The 13,963-nt window shown below is 54.2% G+C and overlaps 1 protein-coding gene across 1 annotated transcript; it reads right to left on the bottom strand.

The window, feature by feature from the left end:
- Positions 1–7,800: 7,800 nt before the first annotated feature.
- On the bottom strand, positions 7,801–10,228 carry FOXC1 (forkhead box C1). Its single transcript, XM_066325465.1, has one exon. It carries the CDS (start codon positions 10,109–10,111, stop codon positions 8,420–8,422), a length of 1,692 nt encoding a protein of 563 aa, XP_066181562.1. The 5' UTR covers positions 10,112–10,228; the 3' UTR covers positions 7,801–8,419.
- Positions 10,229–13,963: the final 3,735 nt, after the last annotated feature.

Raw genomic sequence — 13,963 nt, 5'->3', positions numbered from 1 at the left:
GAAGGCAGCGCAGCCCCGCTCCTCGGCCACGAACACGCCGGCTTAGGGTGGTGGTGGGAAGAGGCTCTGCGGCCGGCTCTGGTCGCTCTCGGAGATTCATCGAGTGCTGCAAGGGTATTTAGAAAAATAAAATTTAGGTGTAAATTGGGAAAAGGGAAGAGTTTGCCGCCGCCACCACCTCCCCCCGATGCCTTGCACATAAAGCAGCCACGTCCCCCCCGGGCGGACATGAGGGTCACATCCTCTTCCCGCGACTCGCCCGGCCGGGAAGGCGAGCTCGGGGCTGCCCCGGAGCAGCGCAGGGAGAGAGGGGCACCGGGCGGGGGTCACCGCCCCTCCCGCCTGTGGGTGGCAGGTTTGCAGGGGTGGGCGGCAAGGGGAGGCCCCCGTGGGCTCCCGGGGCCGCGCTCCTGCCTCCCCTTGTGACCCCCCTTCACCTCTGATGGTTCGCTGGCGGAGCATTGTCTCCAGACACAACAAAACCAGGACGGAGCCCTGGAGCAGGCAGGGCTCCAACGTTTTGACGGGTGGAAGAAAAACATCAACAGATACTTTGCAATTATTTGGTGATGGGGGCTAAGGAGAGGCGGGCGGGGGAGAGGTCGCTTCGCAGCAGCAGACGCTAATTGCAACCTTTGCTTTGCTAATGAGCTCGCACCGGTGCATTCAGCGCTCCATCAGCGTCCCACCCCCCCCGGCGGAGCGCTTAGGGGGGTGGGAAATGGCGTCGGGAGAAAGTCGTAATTTTTCTGCAATTCGTTACTCGCTTTTAAATCCATCCCATCCTTAAGAGGCGAGGCTAGAAGCGCTGGCCGCCAGCACTTCCATAAATCCTGGCTTGGGGAAAACGGCGGGCAGCAGCTCCTCGCTGGCAGGGGCGAGCAGCGTGCGAGCGCCCGGCCCCGGCCCACGCCGCGGGCAGCCGGGCATGCCCAGCCTGGGGCCGCGGGCTGGCAGGGCGACGTGTCCTCCGCCAGTTTACGGCTTTAGCCTTCCCGCAATCGGAGCGGGGGAAATGCACGTACAGAACACGTACAGAAAATAGAGTTCCACTCGAAACTCGCATCAAAACGGCGCTGGGAATGTATTTATACTGGGCAATCTTGCAAGCACCGACATTGTTTAAACAATTCTCTTCTGCTACGGACGATATTATCAGTATTTTAACATTATCGTTCAATGGAAAACATTTTTCTTTTTCCTTATTTTAAATATTTATTTTAAAAAAAAAGGGGGGGAGGGTGGAAAAAAATTAAAATGGGCAGCCTAAATGTTCTGGCAAGTAAATAAATTCCAGGAACGTTTTGGGAAAAACGCTTATGGCAATTTTTTTCTGATCCTAGCGCTTGCCTTCCGAGGGATGATGGTTGTAGTAATATGACCTGTTTATTCATCGATTCATATAATATATAAATATCCTGAACTCATGAGTGTAATAATTTGCGTTTTTTCTGCTGGAGGAAATTCAGCTATTTTAAGAGTTAATGGTTCTAAATGTGTTGGTTTTCCTGGATTCTCCCCAGAGGTGATGGGGGCTGGAAAGGAGGGGGGATTCCAGTTTGGGGTTTTCATTGTTGTTGTTTTAATTCTGCTGAACGCAATCTGAAGCAGCTGACCTGAACGTGGGGTGATACACGGCACAACCAAGCCCCCTGACACCTAAAGGTCAGGTGAAAGTCTCCAGCAGGTAAGTTGTGGGCCGGCTGCCTGCCCAGCTCACTTGCTCTCTGCCTCACAAATTGTTCCCTTCTGCCCACCCAAGTCGTTTCAAGCTGTGTTTGTTTAGGGGACGAAAATAAAAAATTTAAAAATTGCCGAACACCCAATTCTCTTTCAGCCGGTAGCTCGGGCTGCCTCCCCTTCGCTCTCCATCCCAATGCCTTTTAAACAGCTATTATTCTGTGGCATACTGAGCAGGGCGCAAGTTACGGGCCTAGAAGGTCGCAGAAGTGTCTGCAACAGCTGCGTTGGCTTGGGGCGCGAGGGAGAAATCCCCCCTACCCCCCAAAGCCCCTGCCTGCTGAACGGAGCCTTTGCCGGCTGCTTCCCCGGCCCGCGCAGCACAAAGCACTGCCGTAGCAGGCCGGGACGAAAAAATGTCCCTGGGACCGCAGGGGCTGCCCAGCGGTGCTGTGCTGCTGTCTCTTCCCTGAACGCCGCGACCCTCCGACGGGCCTGCTGCCCCGGCCGTCGGGGCTCCGGCGGACACCACCTCGCAGCCGCTTGCCAAATGGCGTTAGCACCGAGCTACACTCGAGCAATTAGTTCCAAATGGCACCGAGGGCTCCCGCTCCGGCCGGACCAGCCGGAGTTACCCTCGGGAGATCTGGGACTTACTCCTCCGGCCGTCCACGCAGGCCTTTTAGAACGCCTCGTTAGGAAATGAGGGGGTATCCCAGTGTCGTCCCCCAGGCACCCGATCTTTTGCTAGCGCTGCCTGCGCTGCCAGCCCGGCCTAGGACAAGGCCTGCCCGCTGCCCCAGGTGCGTGTGTATAATTTTAAGGGGGAATGCGGGGCGCAGCAGCGCTGCCAGGGGTCCCCGGTGCCTCCACCAGGGTACGGGGCTGCCGCCCGGCACCGCAACTACCGGGTAAGGAGCCGGCCCTCTCCTCCCCCCCATGCGGCTATTGTTTCGTTCAATTAGGCTCCGCTTGATAAAAAACAATCGCTCGTTAACCCTCGCCCTCCTCCCTCCCGGCCGGTGTGTTGTGAATGGCGACATCGTCTCCCTTGACCCCCGTCTCCTTTTCTGTCTTTCTGTCCCCTGAAAAATGATTCCGCGAGCTCTGATTGAATTTTATTCCTTCCTGACCTGGCCCGTTTTTATTGCATGGACACCATCAATCTTGACCTAACGCGACGTTTGTTTATTACTTTGGAAAGAAGCGAATGGCTTTATGAGCCCCAGCGTAATTAAACCAGGAGGGCTACGTTCACCGTGGCACCGCACCACCTTTGGGGCGGATTCACAACAGACAGGACGCCGGGGAGGCGAGGCAGAAGGGAAAAGGGTAACAAAAGGTAGGGGGAAAACCTGTACGGGAATGGAGACTAGTACCCTCCCAGCCCGTGAGCTTGTGACCGAGATACCGGGTCGGAACCCGGGATCGCGTCCCCGGGGGGATCCGAGCTCCCTTTCACCACACTTCAGGCGCTCCAGCCTCTTGCTCAGTTTACCGCGTAAACCTGAGCTCGCCCTCCGCGCTACCCCGGCTGCGAGCTACCTGTGCTCCCGCGCAGCGGCAAATAAGCCTCGAACGCCCCGACAGCGCCCACCACCGTGCTCATCTCTCTCCTAGCCAAAAAAACCCCCACCAAAATCCAAAAAACAAATTAAAAACCATCCCAGCCCCCTCCCCCCCCCCCCCAAAAAAATCAATCAAACAAACAAACATAGAATAGGAAAAAACAAATCAAAATATCAGCGCATCTCAAAGTGCAGATGAATTTAGCCAACACGCCCGAGCCCAGCACAGGGAGTCGGGGGGAAATGGAATGAATACGCGGAGGAGTTTAAATTACTTTACGAGTGAAATTAATTGAAAGCTAATGTTCAATTAGCCGTCGCTGTTGAAATGGTTGATTTCGGGAACTGGAGGGGGGGAGAGCTTCCAGAAGCCGCCCCGCAGCTCTCCTGTGCTGTGCACTGGGGCCATGTGCGCGCCTCGGCGCTACACGCTTTTGCCTACGCAATCAAACGACGTAATAAAGACTGCGTGCTCTTGCCCCACGCTCATCCTTTACGTGTGCGCGGACAGGAGCGCAGCCCTCGACCGTGCGCCATTTCCTTTCCGCGCAGCGGCACCGCCGCGCTCCTCCCGCAAAACCAGCAAATCCCGCAAAACCCGCACCGGCGTGCGCGACCCGCCCGAAAAGCCCAAGCTAAGCCTCCAGAGGACAGGGTGAAACTCTAAGCTCGTCCTGCTCGAGCGGCGTATTTTTGGGGAGGTGAGAGCGGCGTGCAGGCAGCTGGTCAAAAGGCTGCAGCCCCAGAGTTACCATAAATGTTACGATTGAACCCAGCTATGAAAATAGCCGCTAACTTCGAAACGTCTTTCCCGAACTTCTTGGCTATCAGAAAGGGCCCCAGATATCATAAAATGCCGATTTGGAACCAGTCCCTTAAATGTCTCCATCCACAACACAGCCCCACCATGTTCTCCATCTGACCTGGCCTGTAGAGGTAGGAAAGGGGTTTTAATCCACGGCCTCTTGGCTATTTGCATGCACTTCTCTGCTATTTTTGATTATGACCTTTGCAGAACATAATAGGAACTGTAATTACTCCAAGAAGAAACTCTAAGGAGGAAACTTAGAAAGGAGAATATTCCTCCTCCCTACGTCTTCCACAGTTTAAGTGACAGTGAGCAAGTACAAGTGAGAAACCACCAGAACCACCATGTAAATGGAATGGTTTCTCAAATTTATTAAAAAAAAAAATTTTTTCTGTATCATAGATGAAATACAAAGCAATAGTTTGGGGGAAAAAATCAGATTGAGAAAAAAAAAAACCCCACTAAGCGCCGTGCTAACCTGGCGCCTAAATGACCTGTCCGCAGGCATGGCTGGGGCCGAGTGTCCCCGTTTGCTGTAGGGGCTTGCCACCACCGATGTCGAGGCCTTACGGGGACACCTCTCAGCTGCTGACCGGGCTCATATCCCGTGCGCACGGCTGCGCAAAGTCACACCGCATCTCTTTTGGCGTTCAGGGCAGGCCCAGTTCTGCTGGGAGACAAGCACAGGTCAGAAGGGACGCTAGGGTTTGCCTCCTGTGCTTAAGGGGGGAAGCACAAGAGGAAAGAGGGTTCGTGCCCCACTGTGATTCCCACTGCCTGCAGCTCATGGTGGCCGGCGGGCAGATGCCCCACTCCGTGCCTCCCAGTAGCGCTGCCCCAGCACGGGAAGGTTTCTAGCAAGCCCGCTCGGCCTTTCCCCATCCCAGCAGCAGCCACAATGTCTCTCTCCAAAGGCCCCGGCCCGGCAGAGCCCAGAGCCACCGCTCCCCATCCGTGCAATGTCGCGCAGGGACCCGCGGTACGGACTGCGCGCCCGGCGGGCCGCCCCCACGGCCAAGCCAGCGCTTGTCACTGCCTACCGCGGGGACAGCCAGCACTGCTAATCCTATTTTCGTTCTGATCAATTTCTGTGAGGAGGGGGAGAAAAAAAAGATTATCATTTTGATTGTGATAACAATATAAATAAAACAGTGTTTTTAAAACTCGAGACGAAGCACGCGTGTGAGGTGAGCCAGCCCGTCGCACTGAGAAGCAGGAGGTGACCTCCGCCGCCACCCGGCACGTCACTCCAGGAAAGGGATCCCCTCCGGGGGCAGAAGATCCCGACACGACCTACCTGCGACCGAGTGGGAAGTTTCCCTTTGCCCCCTCCCTGACTGCGAGCCGCCCTCCCGGCTCGCCGAGCCCACGCCAGCCGCCCCTTTGGCAACCGGGGCCACGGGCAGCGCAAGTTTGCGCGGCCGCCCCGCGGCACAGGACCGCCGACCGCCCCGAGCATTAGCAGTAATTACGCACGGCACTTGTCCCAGCTACGCACGGACCCCCAGCTTCCCCAGCCGAGCTGCACCACTGGCAGTGCAACGGGTTATTGAACAAGCCGGGCTGACAACTGCTTTCCCCCCTGTTTATTTTCGCCACAAACACCCTACCGCTGCAGACCGCTTAGAAACCCAAACTACAGGAAAGCCGGCGCCTGATCGCAACAAAAATAAGAGGCAAATAACAAGCTCAATCGCCTCTACCCTCCGCTTTCTTTAATTTTATTTTAAATACATGACGGGGGGCAGGAGTGGTCTTATTATGCAGCCACCCCGTTGGCAAACCCATGTGCCAGGGCGGACGGAGCTGCCCGGCCGAGGGTCCCCTCTCCAGCGAGGGGGAGCGGGGGCGTAAGGCACTGAAAGCCCCGCCGTGCCTCTGGCCCGGCTGTCCCGCTCCCAAGGAGGCGGCGGTGGGCGGGAGACGCCAGTTTAGCTGCCCCTCGCTCGGTACTGGGAGAGGGACGATGGGCGAGCTCACGAAAGTGAGCCCGACCGAGAATAGGTAACCTTTTATTTCCCTTTACTGGTGAAAAACGGGGAGAGAGCAGCAATTAAAATACGTCCCCGGAGCAAAGGCGCTCAACTTCGCTTGTCTTTCTCATTATCTTTACCACAACCGAGCAATGAAGCGTTTGAGGTTCTCTTACTCAACTCAGCAAACAAATAAATGTAAATAAGGCCGGTCATCTTTGTAGAGGTACTAGCAAGAAAAAGCAAAGACTATGCCACACTTAAATAAACGAATTCTAAGCCAACGCGTTCTAGGATGACACACTGCCCTCCCTGTTCATTCCATCTGCTGAAGGTGTTTTCTAAACATTAGACTATTGCTTTGGAAGGGAAGCACAGCTCAAAAGCGAGGTAATAAGGTTGAACTGTAAATACCTTTGTATTTATTTACAGCGTTACCCTTAACAATGCAACAGCAATTACTGCTAAGTGTTGCCTTTAGATAAGAGATCCTGATAGGAAACTGTATTATCTTGAAAGCAAATTTTAGGCCTTAAATATCTGTAATCAAATAAACCTATTTCCAAGTCTGACTGACAAGGCTGATTCTTTTAAGTTAATGAATTTATTGCATTTTGGTGGTTACTTACAAAAGGGGAAGGTGATCCCCATTGACTGTAGGTTCTTAATAGTAAATTGTCCAGAAGGTAGGATTCTCGGTATGACAAGATACCAGTCTGTGCAGCATTCATTAGCTATCCTGGTAATATATATATTTTTTTCGGATTTGTGGAAAACTGAGGGAAGGTAAGAAGAGAGGGAGAAAAAAAAAGAAAAAAAGAGAAAAAAAGTCCCACAAAACCGCACAAAAACCCGAAAAACCAAACCAAAACAACACCCAAACAAATATATAAGACAAATTCGCCCACACAAAATATTTTAAAAATAATTTCAGTCCGAGAAATTGAGACACAGACCGGCAAAGTCCCTGAAGGACGGGAGTAATGCAGAGCTGCAATGCTGTAAGGGTAGACTGCACAAGTACCCTTTAACCCAACTACTCTTTCCCCCCCAACCCACTAAAATAAAATAGTACTTTATGTGTTACAGAAGCGGCTTCACTGATGTGATTGCACGCTTTGCTATCAGTTCTAGGAAGCAGTGATTTATATGCTGGCATTATATTTAAGACTACACATACTACAGATTATTTGGCATCTGCAATACACTGGAGTTTAGAAAAATATGTAATTCGCATACAAAACTATAAATAAATACGTAATCCTTCTTTAAATATAGGTACATATGTAAATCCTAGATATAAATACATTTGAAACACACACAGAGCGATCGATAGCGCGACATATACAGTTACACATGGTCTAGAATCTAGTGCATGCACTTCTACCTCGGAGTTATCACTTAATATATCCTTACATAGGCATATTATTTAAAACAACGTAATGTCGCCATTCTACTGTGTATGGTCAAATGTTTCCAGGTCTTGCCATTAATTGCTAAGAAAACGTGTTTGTTTATGTGCCAACTCAGAGCTGCCATGGGAAAGTATTTTTTTCCTAGCGGATAAGGCGAGCTGACTAAGTGGAACATATTGCAGAAGAGTCTGAAAAAGGGATTTTTCGACCTGGCAGTTCCTAAATGGTCTTTGGAATTTGTGCGGAGGGGAACAAGCTGTTCCAGCGACAAAGTTAGTTATGAAATCCCTTTTCCCTCTCTTTCTTTCCCTGTCTCTAAATGAAAGCATTAAAATATACAGACGTGTAAAGGATCATTCCAACTGAATGGTAATTTATTAATAAACAAACAATGCAATACCTTCAGAATATTTTCAACAAAAAAAGGAAAAATATTGATAGAATAAGATTAATACAGTTTCCCTTTTTATATATAGTGAAAAAAATCAGCGTTTCAGTCAATTTTAAAGTCACTTTTCAGGAAAGGGGGAAACACTTTCTGGCGTTTGGTCCGCAACATCCAACTACAAATTAAAAATAAATTACTATGTGGCAATTTACATTTTAAAACAAGTCCTTGTAAAAGAGGAAGTGGAGGGGGGAAGAAGCTTGTACTCTACGCTGGACTTTTCGCTCCCTTTTAAACACGGGGGCATGACAATATCTTAAGGGACGGGGAAGAGCGCGGGATGGGAAGCGGGAAAAAAAAAAAAGTATTTCTCAAAGCAATTAGAAAAAAAAAAAAAAAAAAACTTACGTGTTATTGGAGTAACACTGTCCTTTAACAAACCAAGACATGCTTTGGGGCTGTCTCTGTACAAAAGCTTTTCGCGATGCGCTCGCTTCCCTCCGCGGGCGCTGCGGGGGCCGGTGGCGCGGTGCGGAGCGGAGAGGAGCGGAGCGGAGTTCCCGCGGTGTCCCCGCGACGGGGCGCGCTCAGAACTTGCCGCAGTCGTAGACGAAGGCCCCGGAGGTGCGGTAGAGCGGCTGGCTGCCGGGGAAGGCCATCTGACAGCTCCCGCCGCCCCCCGCCCCGCCGCCGCCGCCGCCGCCGCCACCGCCCCCTGCCCCGCCGCCGCCGCCGCCTCCCGGCGAGGCGCTGAGCCCCAGCCGCGGCGCCTCGAAGACCTCTCTCGGGGCGGCGGCGAAGCCCTGCTGCGGCCCCGCGTAGCCCGCCGCGCCCGCCAGCGGGCCCAGCTCCCCCGCCGCCGCCGCCGCTGCCGCCGCCGCCGCCGCCTGGTTGAGGTACCAGGAGGCCAGGCGGCCCTGGTGCGGGTGCGGGTGGTGCCCCTCCTGGTGGCCGCCCGCCGCGCCGCCCAGCCCGCCGTGCCCCAGCGCCCCGCCGCCGCCCCCCGCCCCGCCGCCGCCGCCGCCGCCGCCCGAGGGCATCGCGTACTCGGGCAGCGGGTCCTCGGCCGGGCTGGTGGCCGCGGCGGGCAGGTGGCCGGGCCGGTCGGCGCCGCTGGCCGCCGCGTAGAGGCTCATGGCCTGCATGTTGCAGTGGTAGGTGCCGGCGGCGGCGCCGGCGGCCGCCTGGCCGCAGGGCGAGCCGTAGACGGAGCTGTGTCCCGGCGAGTATCCGCCGAGGGACAGGGCGGGCGGGATGCCGGTGCGCGGGGCGGCTGCGGCGGGGGCCAGGAGGCCGGCGCCCAGCTCGGCGGCGGCCTGCGGCGAGCCCCGCAGCGAGGTCATGATGTTGTCCACGCTGAAGCCCGGGCCGTGGTGGTGGGGCGGCGGCGGGGGCGGCGGCGGGGGCGGCGGGGGCTCGGGGGCCTCCAGGCTGAGGGAGCGGCTGGAGGGGAGGGTGCTGCGGGGGCTGCCGCCGCTGGAGAGGCTGCTGCTGCTGTCGGGGCTCTCGATCTTGGGCACGGCGCCGAGCGGCGGCGCGGCGCCGGGGGGGGACACGGCCTGCGGCGGCGAGGCCGTGCCGTTCTCCGTCTTGATGTCCTGGATGCGGACGGGCGGCGGCGGCGGCGCGGCGCTGCCCCCGGCGGGGCCGCCCTCGGGCTCGGCGGCGGCGGCAGCGGGCGGCGGCGGGCGCGGCGGGGCATGGTCCTTGAGGTGCAGGCGGTCCTTCTCCTCCTTGTCCTTGACGGCGTCCTTCTTCTTGAAGCGGCGGCGGCGGCGGAGGAAGCTGCCGTTCTCGAACATGTTGTAGGAGTCCGGGTCGAGGGTCCAGTAGCTGCCCTTGCCGGGCTTCTTGTCGTCGCGGGGCACCTTGACGAAGCACTCGTTGAGGGAGAGGTTGTGGCGGATGCTGTTCTGCCAGCCCTGCTTGTTGTCCCGGTAGAAAGGGAACCGCTCCATGATGAACTGGTAGATCCCGTTCAAGGTGATCTTCTTATCGGGAGCGTTCTGGATGGCCATGGTGATGAGGGCGATGTAGCTGTAGGGCGGCTTCACCATATCCTTGGGCTGCGGCGGTGGCGTGTAGGGCCCGTAGGCTCGGGCCATGCCGGCCGGGTACTGCTCGTGGGCCGGGTGGGAGTACATGCTCATCGGGGCCGGCATGGCCGTGTAGCCCCCGCCGGCCGCCGCCGCAGCGGCGCGGTAGTAGCTCTGCTCTCCGCCGAGGTACGGCACCACTCCTAGGGAGTTGGGACTGGACACGGAGTAGCGAGCCTGCATGTCCTCCCGTCAGCTTTCCCCCACCCTCCCCGCCGGACCAAACAGCGCGTCCCTTCCCCCTCCACCCCTCCACCGCTCCGCGGACCGAGCTGGACCGGGCGGCCGGGCAACCCCCACCCCCCCACCCCCCCGGCGGAGCGCGGAAAAAGGGAGGAAGAATAACGACGGCAGCGCCGAAAGCCTCCTCTTCTTCGCCCGGGAAAGCCCACCGGCGAGATCCCGCGCTCCACGCGGAGGGGCAAAAAAATCAAAAAAAGGGGGGGAAAAAGGAGGGGGACAAAAAAGGGGGAAATGTTTTTAAAAAAGAAAACGGCGGAGGGAAAAAAAAAAAAAAAAAAAAAAGTAGTCGCAGCGGAGAAAGCAGCTTCCAAAACGCAGAAAGAGTATTAAGAAAATAAAACCTTTGCAAAGAGGCTCCCACGCTCCCAGTTCCTTGTTCCACGGGGATCTGCAACAAGTTGTCTGCAAAGGAGGGACAAAAGTAGAGGGATGTGTTTTGTTGGCTTTTTTAAGCGAGCAGAAGAAGAAAAAAATCCACCTTCCCGATCTCCCAGTGCAAAGTTTCCCTCTCTCTCTCCCTCTCGCTTTTTTTCAGTCTCTTTTTCAGTCGCAGGCTGCTTTGGGAAGCATCGGAAAAACTCCTGAACTTTTGAGCATCCGTCACCACGGCGAGAACTTTTTTACGCACTTACAGTTTTCTCCTTTTTTTTTTTTCCCTCCCTCTCCTCTCTCGGTCTCCCTTTTTTTTTTTTTTCCTCTCTTTTTTTTTTCTTTTCCTCCTTTTGCAGGCGGCTCAGCTCCGCCCCGCCGAGCTGGGCCGCCCAATGAGGGCCGGGAGACACCCCGGGCTCTGAATGAGGAGGAGAAAAAAAAAAAAAGGAAAAAAAAAAAAAAAAAAGGAGAGACCGAGGGAAAAAAAAAAAAAAAGGAAAAAAAATCCCCGCAGCGGCTCCGGGAGTTGTAGCGCTCGGGGACCGGCCACACACACTCGCCGACACACACGGACGCCTTGAGCGCCGCGGAGCCCCGCGTTCGCGCCGGCCGCTGCGCACCCGCGGGGATCTTCCAGCGCCCGCGCATTTTGCGCCACGACCCCGCCCGCGCCCCACTGCCCCACACCTCGCCCGCTCGCCCACACACCCGCGTCCTGACGCTCGCACACGCACCCCGGGCACACGCACCATGTGCGTGCCCTCACCAATATTTATGTATATACATGTGTGTATGTATATGTTTGTGTGTGTATGCTTTCCCCGGAGCTCCTTTCACCCACGCGCGCACCCCGCGCTCTGCCACGCGTGTTTTCCCCACGAATGTTACCTTTTTATTGGTGTGTGTGTGAGTGTGTAAGCTCCTCGGTCTGTTTTCTCGGCACGTTCCGGTCGAGCTCTCTCCTCCCATTCCCTCCAGGCTGCCGCTCGTGTCGGCGGGCCGGCTCCATGCCGGTGTGCCGGCTCGCTCCCCGTCCGCCCCGGCCAGAAGCTCACTCCAGCTGCCTTCCACTCCCCACTTCCACGCCCGCCGGGACGGCGAGGAAAGTGCGGGTGTGTGCGTCTGTGTGTGCAGTGCGGGATGCCCCTGCCCCGGCAGCACCGCGCTGCCTGCAGCCAGCTGCCTGCCTGACCAAACGCTTCTGAAGAGATTGCATTCCTCCGGTTGACAAGGGTTTGACGAGTCCTCCAAAGCTCCTTTTTTATTAATCAGCCACCGAGGGCTTTCCTCCCTCTGTCTGCAAGTGAAGCGCCCGCTGCCTCTCCTGTTTATAAACACGGGCGCGTTTCTCTGAACGGGGTCTGTAGCTCGCCCCTTCAGGTAATTTTTACGTGATGTGGGATGTGATACGGAGAGCAGATCCTTGCTTTATCTCTTTACTCATTTGAGACGGAGAGGGCATAATTTTGTTCCTAGTCTACTTCAGAGTGGATTCCGTGGTATGTCAGGTGTGTCAAAAGAAAAAAAAAAAAAAAAAAAAAAAAAAAAAAAAAAAAAAAAGAAAGAAAGAAAGAAAAAAAAAAAGTAAAAAGGGGAGGGCGAGAAAAAGAAGAACAAAATTAATATTCCCTGAACTGCTTCGCCCGTTCTGCTATGAAGATTTGATTTGCTTTACCTTTGTCTTACTACCTGAAATAACATTTGGGCTCTAATCAGAATAAGACTTTAACGGGAACTCAAAAACAACAGAGAGTGAGGGCTTGGTTATTTATTTTTTAAGTTTTAATTTCAACTGTCTCTTATTTGAAGAATAAAGATTTTCTTTCCGTACTTTAAACAGGAGTGAAATCAGTGTACATTGTTTCACAGTAGTGTATTCTGCCAATACTTCAGATATTCTAAATACAACCCTGTATTCTTCATTCGCCTTGTAGCCCATACCTCTGAAACTTCATTACCGTTAATAATAGATCAGCTAAAAGAATCAAGCTGAAATCTATTTTAAGGGGTGGAATTAGTACGAGAAAGACGTGTGTGTGGCGCGTTTGTGAGACGAAGTACCCATCTTGATCTTATGACACTAAAAATACGTTAAAAGACCCTTTTGGCTTCACTGACTTGAAACCCCCTTTCCACACTTTTTACTGTGATCGATTGCTTTGGGGATCACGCCCTTGGAGCGTGCTAAAGGCGCATCGTTTGCTTGGTGGTATTTTAGCAGGTATGACTTTTCCTCTGAAACACCGATCTGTTGGTTATTAAAAAAGAAAAAAAGCATTTAAAATGAGACTCAAGCCATGTGAAGAAGGTAATTTATGTAGCTTAATATCTGCTCCTTTTCATATTCAAACGTAACGGGTCTCCTTTTGGTAGTAAATGTCAGTTCTTTAATGGTGAATACATTATCCCTTTTAGCCTGTTGTATTTCATCGTCTGGAATCTTTCACCTGCTCCTGCCTAATTACACTTTTTTCCCTTTCCTCCCACCACGGCAGAATTAATAAATGTGCAAGCACCGGACTAGATGTGAATTCCAACACTTTATATTTTCAAAACCTCTTTCTTGTTTTGCTGAGGAGAAAAAAAAAAAAAAAAAAAAAAAAAAAAAAAAAAGAGAGAGAGAAAGAAAAAGGGCATTTTAGCACGTTTCCATGCAGCCCAGGTCATCCGGTTTTCCCACGGTATTACCTGCCGTTAAAAACAATTTCCGTGGGCTTCCCGCTCACTCTCTTGAGCGTCCATAACGTGCCGCTCCGAGACCCGGAGCCTTCAGTGTCTTTCTCATTCTATTTGGACAATGTTGACGGCAATGTTTCACAGGCAAAGGTTGGAGTAACACCGAGAAGTTTCAGTACAGGCAAGGGGGGGGCATTAATCCGAGGTATTTTGCATCAAATATATTTTGCAATAGCCACTCTGATGCTATAATTGCGAACTGACGAAACTAACGTGTGTTAAGTTACAGACCTCAGCCCAGCAGGACTTTGATTTTCCTACTCGAGGCACAAAAGTCACCATTGTGAAGGTTCATATTGGAATTTGGGGCTTGTGTGTCTGCGCGTTGGGGGCAAGCAACGGGTGCTTGCTCCTCAGTTAGGGAGGCAGGAAGATCAGTTTTCCCCCTGCTGTCTTTGGATACCACCCAGAAAGGGCATTTTAGCCCCATTTGGCGCTTGGTCTTCACCAACCCTGTCGTGCGGCAGGCAGGGTTACCTCTCCCAAGGCGCCTCAGCCAGCCTGGGCTCCGTGCGGGACAGCCGCCTTGGAGGTGCCCCGCCTGGCTGTGCCGCAGGAACGGGGCAGGACGGCAGCGGCCTCGGCCTCCGTGGGCCCCTGTCCCCGGGCCCCTGTCCCCAGGCCCCCGGGCGGCGGACACGGCCGCTGCCGCCTCCCCCCCGAAGCCGGGCCCGGGACGCCGGC

This window comes from Sylvia atricapilla, chromosome 1, assembly GCF_009819655.1.
Source record: "Sylvia atricapilla isolate bSylAtr1 chromosome 1, bSylAtr1.pri, whole genome shotgun sequence".
Lineage (NCBI taxonomy): Eukaryota > Metazoa > Chordata > Aves > Passeriformes > Sylviidae > Sylvia > Sylvia atricapilla.
The sequence above is the reverse complement of the archived record's forward strand: the minus strand, read 5'-3'. Positions and strand labels throughout refer to the sequence as shown.